This window comes from Salvelinus fontinalis, chromosome 8, assembly GCF_029448725.1.
Source record: "Salvelinus fontinalis isolate EN_2023a chromosome 8, ASM2944872v1, whole genome shotgun sequence".
Taxonomy (NCBI): domain Eukaryota; kingdom Metazoa; phylum Chordata; class Actinopteri; order Salmoniformes; family Salmonidae; genus Salvelinus; species Salvelinus fontinalis.
This window is the reverse complement of record NC_074672.1, coordinates 37,651,060-37,664,045: the sequence shown is the minus strand read 5'-3', so window position 1 is coordinate 37,664,045 and position 12,986 is coordinate 37,651,060. Positions and strand designations below refer to the sequence as shown.

The 12,986-nt window shown below is 43.4% G+C and overlaps 1 protein-coding gene across 1 annotated transcript; it reads right to left on the bottom strand.

The window, feature by feature from the left end:
• Nucleotides 1–2,684: 2,684 nt before the first annotated feature.
• b4galt3 (UDP-Gal:betaGlcNAc beta 1,4- galactosyltransferase, polypeptide 3) lies at nucleotides 2,685–10,139 on the bottom strand. Its single transcript, XM_055932425.1, has 8 exons — nucleotides 9,721–10,139; nucleotides 8,988–9,085; nucleotides 8,190–8,747; nucleotides 7,824–8,059; nucleotides 7,548–7,738; nucleotides 7,338–7,460; nucleotides 6,738–6,842; nucleotides 2,685–6,631 (listed from the first exon to the last, which is right to left on the bottom strand). The coding sequence occupies exons 3-8, from the start codon at nucleotides 8,464–8,466 to the stop codon at nucleotides 6,232–6,234; spliced, it is 1,332 nt and encodes a 443-aa protein (XP_055788400.1). The 5' UTR covers nucleotides 8,467–8,747; nucleotides 8,988–9,085; nucleotides 9,721–10,139; the 3' UTR covers nucleotides 2,685–6,231.
• Between the last annotated feature and the right edge of the window lie 2,847 nt (nucleotides 10,140–12,986).

The following is a 12,986-nucleotide window of genomic DNA, read 5'->3' as shown; positions in this document are numbered from 1 at the left end:
ATTTCGAAATGAAATAGGAATTCCAGGAACATTCTATAGAAATTAGATAACAGAATGTAACAGTTAGATAAGGGATGTTTTGTTCAAGGTTTTTGTAGATTGTCTTTGCCATTGAAGAATACATTAGTTAATTCTATGTTTACTTACTCATAACCTTCCTAAATCTAGGTTGCCCCTCTGAGATTAAAAAGTGAAATCTCTTTAATGAATAGAGCAGAGTCCTTGGCAGAAAGAGGGTCGAGACTCTTGATCTTCTTGAGAGTGACGTGCCTGGGTTTCTCTGAGCGGGCCATGTCAGACCGGGGAAGTAAGAGAGAGAGAGAGAGAGAGTGTGTGTGTGTGTGTGTGTGTGTGTGTGTGTGTGTGTGTGTGTGTGTGTGTGTGTGTGTGTGTGTGTGTGTGTGTGTGTGTGTGTGTGTGTGTGTGTGTGTGTGTGTGTGTGCGCGCGTAAAGGCTGGGACAGGTCAGTCAGTCTCATAGGCACTAACAGGAGTTGACTAAAGCCTGTCTCAGCCTTCTCTCTGTTCTTACTTATCTATCACACCAACATACCTGATTGTCTCTCTAATGCCAAAGATGAGGTACAGTAGACTTTTAGTCCAACCAAAGTGAAACTCCAGCGACAAAGCAAAGTGGATCCACTGGATCTATATAATATGTTTGATGACAAAGAGACACCTTTTTTATTCCTCATGTGAAATAGAGGATCATTTGAAATGTTGCCATTGAAATGGGTTTTATTCCTCATGTGAAACAGAGGATCACTGCCACACCAGCCTTCGCTTTGGCTCCCCCTCCTGTCCAGCTCAGGCGTTCGGTGTCGCAGGCCTTCTAGCTGCTGCCGAACCTGCTGCTGGCGAACCTGCTGCTGCCGAACCTGCTGCTGGCGAACCTGCTGCTGGCAAACGCCCTTCACTCATCAACACCCGGACGTGTCTCGTCATCATTACACACACCTGGTTCCAATCCCCACTCTATCACTGTATATATACTCCCTCTGTCATTTGTCTTTGACGGTCATTGTAAATGTTGCTTGTTTTCCTGAGAGGAATCTCTCCTACTATTTCCTGAGTACTTTATTATTTTGCACTTTGGGTTTCATCCCACTTTTATTTATATAGTGCCTTTATAAACTCAGTAGTTCTAAACCTGCGACTGCCTACTCCTCTCTACACTTGTGACAATCATTTGAAATGTAGCCATTGAAATGGTTTTTATTCCTGGTGAAATAGAGGATCATTTGACATGTTGTTATTGAAATGGTTTTTATTCCTGGTGAAATAGAGGATCATTTGACATGTTGTCATTGAAATGGTTTTTATTCCTGATGAAATAGAGGATCATTTGACATGTCATTGAAATGGTTTTTATTCCTGGTGAAATAGAGGATCATTTGACATGTCATTGAAATGTTTTTTATTCCTGGTGAAATAGAGGATCATTTGACATGTCATTGAAATGTTTTTTATTCCTGGTGAAATAGAGGATCATTTGACATGTCATTGAAATGTTTTTTATTCCTGGTGAAATAGAGGATCATTTGACATGTCATTGAAATGTTTTTTATTCCTGGTGAAATAGAGGATCATTTGACATGTCATTGAAATGGTTTTTATTCCTGGTGAAATAGAGGATCATTTGACATGTCATTGAAATGGTTTGTATTCCTGGTGAAATAGAGGATCATTTGACATGTCATTGAAATGGTTTTTATTCCTGGTGAAATAGAGGATCATTTGACATGTCATTGAAACGGTTTTTATCTGTTGTCTCCTTCCTGGTGACCTCTGTGACATCACCTCAGTGTAATCTTGATCTAAATCCCAGGCTCCACTGTTCCTAGAGGATATTTATTTGGAAGGAGTTTTCTATGAATGCTACAGAAATGGGCAAACATTGTTAAGAAGGTTAGTCTCTTCCAACTGCCACCGTGTACAGCCTACGGCACACAAGAGGAGAGTTCTTGCCTTTCAGAAATGTTCTGTGAACCAACTATATTTAGCTGGGATAACACTGTCAGTAAATGGTCCCTGCCCATTTTTTTTTCATGGTTTCCACCAAGATTTTGTATTGACTCTACGCCAGATTGTGAGACTAAGTTGTTCAATGGGAGTTACATCAATGCAATGGCTGGTCCCAATAAATTCAGTGTGTATGGAACCTTCTGCATACCGTGTGACGTCTGTGTACAGACCTTGTACATTATGGATTTATAGCCTACCACAGAACATCACTATGACTGTCTGAAATCACACTCTATTCCCCATCCAGTACACTACTTCTGACCAAAGGCATGTGATTTCTCTGAGATACTGTATGTATTTATTTCATGGCTGTTCAGTTCTACTACAGCCCCCCCCCCCCCCCCCAACACCCACTCCGATGCCTCTGAATCAGATTAAAAAACAGATCGAACATTAACAGGAGTCATGATCTATTTATAAGTATGATCTCATGGCTAACTCTATAATCCCCCACTTATGTTGTGTGATAGAACATGCAGGATTGCCATAGCATTAAGAGTGATGTAATGGTTTGATGTGTATATGATATGCATCTACTATATGTTTCTCTGATGGGGTGACAAAACATTCCCTATGTCCTAAGTGTCCATTAGCCATTACTCTAACAACCTATTCAAATCATCCTCCATTAAATACATCAGAAAAGACAGCAGGCAAGTCTGCTTTTGAATGTGTTTTATTGGTATGTTTTCTCTGTGTAGTCATGAAACACAACACTCCACAACATGGCCCAAAGAATAACCCCCAATCTCTCTCGGGTGCCATCTCTGCTGGCCTCTCCTTATCTCCCCCCCTCTCACTCCCAAACACAACCCAGCAGACACGGCAACCCCAGATGACTAGAGCTGTCCAGTGTCCATTTCCTCTAAATATGATAGTTCATTTTAATCTGAAGGTGGAAATCAGGTTAGAAACTCAATACAGTGACTAAAGCACATGTCATAACCTTCCATTCAACTTCCAGTCCAAGTGATATAATTCATATCCCCTTAAAACTACAATAATATTCTAACACTTTTCAATACAGTATGTTACCACACAGCTATCAGTATGGAAATCAACACACCAAACTGATCATGATTGAAAAAGTAAAAAGCATGTTTTAGAAATAAAAGTCAGAACCATGTGACTAAATTAAAGTTACAATAGATTGCCTATAGTAGTCTATACTATTTCCCCTGCATTTACACCAAACATCTGATAGAAAACTAGCTATTTTATTAAATATAGAATGATTTCCAGGTACACACTGTCTCCTATGATACGCACTAGTCGGTTATGTCCCTATGAAGAGCTGTGTTAATATGACTGCAGATATATCCTATGGATGATCACTTACAATTGATTAATAGTGGATGGCATCATCACCACCATCACCATCAAGTAGTGTATGGTTATAGTGGGTATACAGTAGTTTCGCTGGTATGCCACCTGTGTAGTGAATTTAAAGTCAACATACTATTCTCTTTCTCTAATTCTCTAAAATATCTCACACACGTGAGTTGAAAAGGTGACCTCAAAGATGGGGGTGGCATTTCATCATCCTCATTGTAAGGAGTTAATTGGGTACAAGGTGCAGATATAGATTGACAGTATTGATTAATATTCCTATTGTACAGTCAGAGGCCTTGATTCCCATACCCTCCCTCCCTCCCTCCTCTATTAGAAAGCACCCAGGTAATTATTATTTATATATATATATATTCTTTCAATTTAACTAGGCAAGTCAGTTAAGAACAAATTCTTATTTACAATGACGGCCTACCCCGGCCAAACCCTAATCCGGACGACGCTGGGCCAATTGTGCGCCGCCCTATGGGACTCCCAATCACGGCCGTAAAAAAGTAAAGCTCTCTCTCAGACAGCAAGAGGGCATATATGTATGATATGCTGTACACTGAATCAGAGACATACAGTACGTAGCCTACAGCAGGGGTCCTGGAGTGCTGCATGGCTCAGTTGGTCATGTGTGGTGACTAGTTGGAACAAAACCCTGCAGTACCTGCGACACTCCAGGAACAGGGTTGCCTACAGCATTCCATTCTTTAAAACATGGGGCTTATTGAGGCATAATGTTTAGAATGTAGAAGACAGAAATAGAAATATAGAATATATCAAATTAGCTGTTCTACCTGATAAAGAATTCAATTGTTTCCATTCTAAATCTAATTTCTACAGTATCTGCAAGGTTGGGAACTTTAAGTCTGTCATATAAGTTCAGCACAGTGCTAGTAACCATGACAACTACATGGATAATATGAACCACCCTTTCTTTCACGTTAAAAGGCTGGTCTACATTCTGATATGAGTCATTGTTGATGCTATGGAATGCTCCTCTTGAGTAAATACTCACTGCTGTAAGTAAGCTTAACGGGTAAAACCCAAATCCTAACAGTAGTTTAATAAATAAAATACATTCAAATTAGCATCAGTAACAGTAGTTAAGTGAAATAAATCATGAAAAAAAAACCCATTCAAAACACACATTATTCTTGAATGTTTAAGATTAATATTATTAATTTCTCTTTCTTCTTTTTAAAATACTCGTATTGTTTGTGTTGCTGTTCTTGTCCATTAGTAACCTGTATTTTGTCATGTTCTATGTTTTGTGTGGACCCCAAGAAGAATAGTTGCTGATTCTTCAACAGTTAATGTGGATCTGAATATGTTTTTATATCAACTCATGAAAAGCATATAAGCTTGAAATGAGCATCTCTCTAATGAAACCCTATGTTCTACACAGGAGAATCTTCAGAACCCCCCAGACACACTCCTTTATCCAATCACATCGCAGCAGGAAATGCAGTACAGGTAGTTAGTTACCTTATAGCTCCTCTCACAAACTGGTTCCAGAACCTCCCCTCACTAAAACATATCTTATCGTTTTTGGATTATAGTAAACTAGTATGATAAAGTATGTACAGTACATTCCAGATGGCTGATATGAAATCAACATGGATGGCTATGAGGGATTCTGTACTGGATGGACATAAGTTCACTCACTTAAAGACAGTATATTCAAACTAGATAACAAACTATAGAACCAAGTCTATGGTATTTGAGGCATAGAATACTTAACTTCCCTTTACGTAGAGATTTCTTTCTCTATGTGAAGCGATTAGTAACACAGTTTACATTTTTACCCTTAGATTAGATTGTCTCTAAACCCAAATACACAATCAAGAGGCACCCGACTCAAAGTAAACAAACATCTCTATATAAATATAAATCCTACAGTCATCTGATACGTCTGGAGGGTGAAAGCACTGATCGGGCAAACGGATATAAAATGGTGCTCGGAGAAGAAGTTGTCTGTAGATACAGACTTAGCATCAGTTTACCCTGACCCAATATATATACGTAACCATAAAAGGGACAACAGAAAACGGACCCCAGATCAGCGTCTAGGGACAACTTTGTCCCACTCCATAAAAGAGCAATAGAAGAGAGAAGGCACAGAAACACTGACCCACACAATAGGGCGGACCAACAGCAGCAGTTTCTGGGAGCGGATAGGCTGAAGCCAGAAGTCAACTAGGAGATGATTGGCTGAGAGCAGCAGTGGGTTGGCAGCGGATTGGTTGCTCGCAAGATCTGGCATCCCATTGGCTGAAAAAAGGAACTCCGGAGTTTTAATTGGGTTTGATTAAATGCTGATGTCACAATCACTCTCTTCAGAATTAATGTTCACCACACATGACGTTACCTGTCCATCAGACCAGTGGTTCTAAAACCTCTCCACCCGTCCTCTCTCAGAAGACTACAACACCCTCCACATACCAGTTGTCTGGTTCAGTGGTTTAGTCTTCTGAGAGAGGAAGGGTGGAGAGTTTGTTTGAATACCGTGACTGTCGCTGGAGGTGAGTCACATTCAGAAGGGTTTTGAGTTGGCTGTAGCCTAAGCCCTATCCTTCACAATATCTAGTTTCACGGACATAGCTAGCTTTACTGGTCCCCTCATAAGAGACCCTATGATAATCAAGGAACAGAAGGTGTGTCATTTTAGTGTGGATCTCAATAGTCTAAAATGGCTTCATCTCATCATGTCCTTTCCTTCATCTGCACTGATGTGGTAGAACTGGACAGGACAGTAACATCCTCCACATTGCTAACACCCATCCTGTGTTTTCAGATGCAGGAGAGAAGAAGAGAGGGGGAAGCTTTAGACCAATGAGATGCACCCCATATCTCCAGCCCAGCCTTCTTCCTACTTTACCACACCCGCCCTCTCATCTACAGTCTGATGCACTGTCTTTGACTGGGCGTGGTCTACCTTGTCAGGTTTAGCCGTAGTCACAGCTGTAACCACACCCACTTTAACGGCTTGCCCCTCCCCCTTTACGTCATGTTTGGCTGCAAGGGGTGTGTCTCCCCTCCTCTTTGATCCATGTTTGCTCCATGGCACAAGGGGAGGTAATTCATCCCCCTTCACCTCACGTTTGGGCATAGGAGGCGTGGCTTTCCTCTGGGGCAGACGAGGGTCATCCCCGATGTCGACCGTCAGGTTGGTATAGAGAGGCTGCAGCTCTTTGGATAACAGCTCGTAGGTCAGAGAGTTCAGACCATCAGAATGCCAGTTGAGCCTGGTCCGTTTCAGAAGGTCAAACCTGTGGAGGGACAGGGGGAGGAGAGAGATGACTCAATAAGGTGTGTGTGTGTGTGTGTGTGTGTGTGTGTGTGTGTGTGTGTGTGTGTGTGTGTGTGTGTGTGTACCTGCGTGGATTCTGCTCGTTGCCCCTGTCTCCTTTATGCTTGATCATCTTGTAATGTCCGATGGCCACTGGAGGGCGCACTATCTTCATCCCAGACAGACGCACTCTGATACAGACAGCAACACAGGAAGAATTAATATGTTGATTTGAGTGAAATAACTGAAAGACAGCGCAGGACTAGATAAGGTAGCGTCTCAAGATTTTCCTGACCAATTGACCTCACTAGGAAAAACTCTGGGGCCTACTAATGAGGTGTGTAATCCACTATCATACTGGTCCATTGGCCCTCTATGGGACAGAGTATGGGTTTTCACACATCCACCTGAACTAAACAAACCAACTAATGGGGAGGAAATCTACCAAGCAAACTGCCCAACAAGCTGACATGGATACTTACTGAGCTCCAAACATGAACTGTAGGGAGAGACACAGCAAAGCAATGGCGGTGAGAATGGAGATGAACAGGATATTATGACAGAGGTAGAAATGAAACACGTGAAGACAAATAGCTAATGAAAAGAGATACAGACAAGACATCTTTCAAGGAATTCACTGGTATAGTCACATGTGGTTGTCCCTCCCAGCCCTTCGCCCTACTCACCTGGCAGCGATGTCATCGTCCTCCCCACCCCAGCCCCAATAGGTGTTGGGGAATCCGTTCATCTTCATGTACTGCTCAGGTGTGACCGCAGATACCCCTCCGAAATACTGGGGGTACGGCAACCTGGGTGGGACAAATACCAGAAGATGCCAGAACCTCAGATGACACTTGACATACAGACGCTGATACTCTTCATAAACACACACATACCTGTATCTGAACTTGTCCATGGCAACGGAGAGGTGTGTGGGGAACTGATTGTGACAGGTGTAGGTGTTATGGTCATTTTCAGGCAGCAGATCTACATCGTGTAGGAAGATACACCCCCAGTCCTCGTCTCTCAGCGCCTCGCGGACCCCAACATTCAACAGCTTAGCCCGGTTAAATGTAGAGTTACCCCACTGCAAAGGAAAATACAGCGATCAGAGAGAGAGAAAGAAAGTAAGCGAGAGAGAAAGAGAGAGCGCGAGAGAGAGAGAAAGAGACCTGCTGGACTATGTAGATACTGTAGTGAATCTGTTGTCTCTGTAGGAAGGGGTGGAGGTGGTAGAGTAGGGCTCGGAGGTGAGTCTGGCGGTTACGGTACGGCACCACGATGGCAGTGTGGTGGCGCGGCTGGCAGTCTGGGGGGATGTACCGGCCTCCCGGTAACACCAACGGGTTCCTCTCCCTGATCTCCTCCAGAGAGAGAGGCGAGGACAGACGCACAGACACAGGACCGACTAGCGAAGACAGAGAGAGGTAGAGGAGGGGAGATGTATCGTATTATGTAGGAAACCTTGATTATTCATACAGTACATAATGCCTTACAGCATGGTGGAGTAGTTCTCCCCCTCACACACGTATATTTACCCAGTAGTGGTGAGGGCACCTTGCAGTCCTTCAGCTGAGCCCCTGTCCCTGGTGGTCCGGTGCCTATGTGGGGGGCTGGTGGCGCCCCCAGGTGGCTGAGGTTGGTGTACACGTCGTGGGGGCGGGAGTAGTCAAACTCAGGCTGCTCAGAGTGGACCAGTACGGACACCAGCCCCCTGAAGCCCCCCAGGGAGAAGTAGACCACAAAGGCAAACTGGAAGCCCACCAATAGGGCCAGGGTACAGGGGGAGTCAAGAGAGCGACCACAACACGCCATGATGGAGGGCGGGAGAGAGAGAGGGGGGGTGATGGAGAGAAATAGAGAGATGCAGAGAAAAGGAGAGAGAAGAAGACAGTGAGAGACAATTAGATCAGAAAGAGGCTGGGATCAGAGGGGGTAGAGGGATGACAGAGGAAGGAGAGATGGAGGAGAGAGAGGGAGGGTGGGGAGGCTGTAGGGGGCTCAGGGGGTTAGGAGGGGGGCATCTATGTGTATGAATGTTGCAGCGCTATAGCTCAGTCCACACGGCCATCGCTTCAACATCTGACGAGTAGTCACTGTAAAAGACAGGGAACAACACTCAACATTGTATACTGTTACGCAAAAACAATGACATAGCTACTACAGTGTGTATGTGTGGGTGTGGGTGTGGGTGTGGGTGTGTGTGATAATAATAATTTTGTGGGTGCTTACATTTGTCCAATTTCCCACGTGTACTAATGTGTGAATTAGAAATGTGTTTTTTGCATATCCCATCTCTCCCTGAGAAACCGTCAGCGAGTGGTGTGTGAGTGTACCTGTGTTCTGCTGTAGTCCCAACTGGATGATATCAGAATCTGGCCTCCAGCAGAGAGTCTGTTCTCCCTCTCTCCTTCTCCTCCTCCCCTCATAGTTCCTTATGAAGAAGAGAAAGCACCAGGTAGTAGCCTACCATGACTGCAGGACTGACTTACTGATTTCATATCTGAATAGGAAGCCTGTAGACTCAAATGTTCTTCTTAAATTAGGCTACAGTATGACTCCAACGGTTCAGTTGCTACATGAAAAATGTATGAACTATAACAGCATTCCTAGCAACAGTAGGCTACAACAAGTCGCAACGAGTTTTTAGGCTATTACGTTCTGGTCCTCTGCCTATTTCAGTTAGATTTTCTATATGAGACAAATGTAAGATCCAATGATACCATAAACAATTACTTTCAAAACAGACTGAAATGTGTAAATTGATGCGTCCATATTAGGTGAAACATAATGTCCGTATCAAATCCATGTCAATTTTATCTCCAGAATAGGGTGTACAAGCTGTCAACATGACTAATAATAATTGTTGTATTAATAATAATAATAATAATAATTCATGTAGTCTAGGCCTAATATTTTTCGTGATAATCTGTTCACCTAGCTAAACATCATTCTATATCTCTGGATCATTGCATTCATTCTTAATTATAGGCCATTCTCGCGTTAGATCAGTATGTCTGCAACATTAATTTCTAGGGCAAAACTCCCTTGTCACACCCGTCGTCTCACCTCCATGTTCCTGCGACGTTCCAAATCTAGCCCCCGGCTTCGAATTAGGACAACTGGGCCGCACTGTGATCAACACATTCGATGGTATGGGTGGATGGAGCTGTTTCTGGGTGAGTCCGCTTCCTAATCTATTTTATCCAGGTCGAAATCCTCTACTAGCCGTTTAGAAAGCACTCTTCCGCATGGACTAAACACGGAAGGCCGTCGCTGCAGCAGCATCCAACATATATCAACATATAAACTGCGGTTCATCTCTCATCCCCGTTCTCAGTAGGCTACAGCGCTGCCGCTACGACAGGCAGGCATGTAGAGGGGCAAAGCGAACATGACGTATTTTGCCGGGCAAATTGAACATGTTCGAGTGCAGAAACCCTCTCGGTGTTCTCTCTCTCTCTCGCTCGCTCTCTCTCTCTCTCGCTCGCTCTCTCTCTCTCTCGCTCGCTCTCTCTCTCTCTCGCTCGCTCTCTCTCTCTCTCGCTCGCTCTCTCTCTCTCTCTCTCTCTCGCTCTCTCTCTCTCTCGCTCTCTCTCTCTCTCGCTCTCTCTCTCTCTCTCTCTCGCTCTCTCGCTCTCTCTCTCTCTCGCTCTCTCTCTCTCGCTCTCTCTCTCCCCCCCCCCACACACACACACACACACTAGTTGAGATTGTATTGTGAAACACACATAAGTGATTATATAGCAGTGGAGGAAGGGAAGGACCAAATTAAAACAGTGGAACATGATAGAAGTTATATATTTTTGATAACTATGTTAAATATATTCACGTCACTAAATAACTGAAACACTGTTTTGCAATGTTCTTCAGTAGCCTCAACAGCACCCTCTAGTGTACCATTATGGTGTAGCCAGAGCACAGCTATTTTCAGTCCTTTAATACAATAAAAAACTGTCATAGGCTGACCACACCGCTCGTGTCGCGTGCGCGAGGGTTGCAAAATAAATTTAGAAATCTATGTTATTCAATTATTGCGCCAACGAGCGTCTGCGTTGCCAAGGGCTAAAATAGAAATCAGTTCTATTTCTGACACAGATCGCGCTGCAAGTCCTGCCTCACCCATCTCCTCATTGGTTTATAGAAGCAGGTACCCATGTGCCATCTATGAATGAGGTCAGTGGCGGTAATGCACCTAATTTATGAAAGTTGCCAATCGCAATATAAAGTCAAGAGAAGAAAAGCCGGGAAGGAAGAGAGATGACTAGAAACGATTCGGTTGACCGTTTTATGTGTGGATTCATTGGCGGAGTAGAGGACCTTGTGCATTTCAGGTAAAATAACAACTCAATGTTTATATCCCAGGACAAATTAGCTAGCAACAGCAAGCTAGCTAAATAGGACAAATTAGCTAGCAAGTGCAAGCTAACTAGCTAAATTGCCATAAAGGCTTAATGCTTTTCGACCTGTCCCAAAAATAATATAATTGGTTCAGAGTTTAAAAAAATATTTTAACCTGCGCGTCGTGATCGCGTTTGGTGTGGGGGGACAAAATAAATGTATGCACGATGGCACACGCGTGCAGCCGGATTGGGTTCCGTGTTAGGCTCATCCCACTGGACAAAAACTGGTTGAATTAACGTTGTTTCACGTCATTTCAACCACAAAATTCTATGTGATGACGTCGAATCAACATGTAAAGCTGATTGGATTTGCAAAAAGCCATCAAAATAAGGGAATTTCATCTATTATCCACCCATCTTTTAACATTTTGGTTAATTTCACGTTAGTTGACAACGCAACCAAATGTAAATCAAATTAGACGTTGAACTGACGTATATTCCCATTGGGATGGTTCTCACCCCCTTCCATAGAATAACACAGTAATTATGACGACTTCTGGAGGACGTCCTCCAACCTATCAGAGCTCTTGCAGCATAAACTGACATGTTGTCCACCCAAAGGATCACATAATGAATCTAATACTGAAAGCATAAGCTACAGCTAGCTCGCAGTGCAGGGCATAAAGTGTGTTGAGTGGTTGACTCAAAGAGAGAGAAAGACAATAGTTGAACAGTTTTGAACAAACACATTTCTTAAAAAATAAAGGAGAAGCAGCAGAGAGAGAGAGAAAGAGACATATTTCGTCGTATTTTTAGTTTACCTTTCACTTACTTAGATAATGCAGCTCTAATTTAGCCTACTCAACAAATCTGACTCAAACAGAGATGAATGCTATTTATGTTAGCTAGATGGCTGAGGCTATCCATCACTGCAACTCTTCCAAGTCAGTTCTAGTTCGTTGACTATGATGTCAAAATCAAATCAAATTTTATTGGTCATGTACACATGGTTAGCAGATGTTAATTCGAGTGTAGCGAAATGCTTGTGCTTCTAGTTCCGACAGTGCAGTAATATCTAACAAGTAATCTAACAATTTCCCAACAACTACCTAATACACACAAATCTAAAGGGGTAAATGAGAATATGTACATATAAGTATATGGATGAGCAATGGCCGAGCGGCATAGGCAAGGTGCAGTAGATGGTATAAAATGCAGTATATACATATGGGATGAGTAATGCAAGATATGTAAACGTTATTAAAGTGGCATTATTTAAAGGGGCATTGTTTAAAGTGACTAGTGATCCATTTATTAAAGTGTCCAGTGATTGGGTCTCAATGTAGGCAGCAGCCTTTCTGAGTTAGTGATTGCTGTTTAGCAGTCTGATGACCTTGAGTTAGAAGCTGTTTCTCAGTCTCTCGGTCCCAGCTTTGATGCACCTGTACTGACCTCGCCTTCTGGATGATAGCGGTGTGAACAGGCAGTGGCTCGGGTGGTTATTGTCCTTGATGATCTTTTTGGCCTTCCTGTGACATCGGGTGCTGTAGGTGTCATGGAGCGCAGGTAGTTTGTCGCCGGTGATGCGTTGTGCAGATCGCACCACCCTCTGGAGAGCCTTGCAGTTGAGGGCGGTGCAGTTGCCATACCAGGCTGTGATACAGCTCGACAGGATGCTCTCGATTGTGCATCTGTAAAAGTTTGTGAGTGTTTTTGGTGACAAGCCAAATTTCTTAAGCCTCCTGAGGTTGAAGAGGCGCTGTTGCGCCTTCTTCACTGTCTGTGTGGGTGGACCATTTCAGTTTGTCTGTGATGTGTACGCCGAGGAACTTAAAACTTTCCACTTTCTCCACTGCTGTCCCTTCGATGTGGATAGGGGGCTGCTCCCTCTGCTGTTTCCTGAAGTTCACGATCATCTCCTTTGTTTGTTGACGTTGAGTGAGAGGTTGTTTTCCTGACCTCACACTCCGAGTGCCCTCACCTCCTCCCTAT

Bases quoted from the DNA above. Each gene is read 5' to 3' on its own strand.
- b4galt3 (XM_055932425.1), bottom strand. From the start codon at position 8,466: ATGGCGTGTTGTGGTCGCTCTCTTGACTCCCCCTGTACCCTGGCCCTA. The intron at 6,843-7,337 runs GTGAGTAGGGCG...TGTCTGTATCAG, and splicing joins GACGATGACATCGCTGCCAG to AGTGCGTCTGTCTGGGATGA. The intron at 6,632-6,737 runs GTACACACACAC...GTCCCTCCACAG, and splicing joins AACGAGCAGAATCCACGCAG to GTTTGACCTTCTGAAACGGA.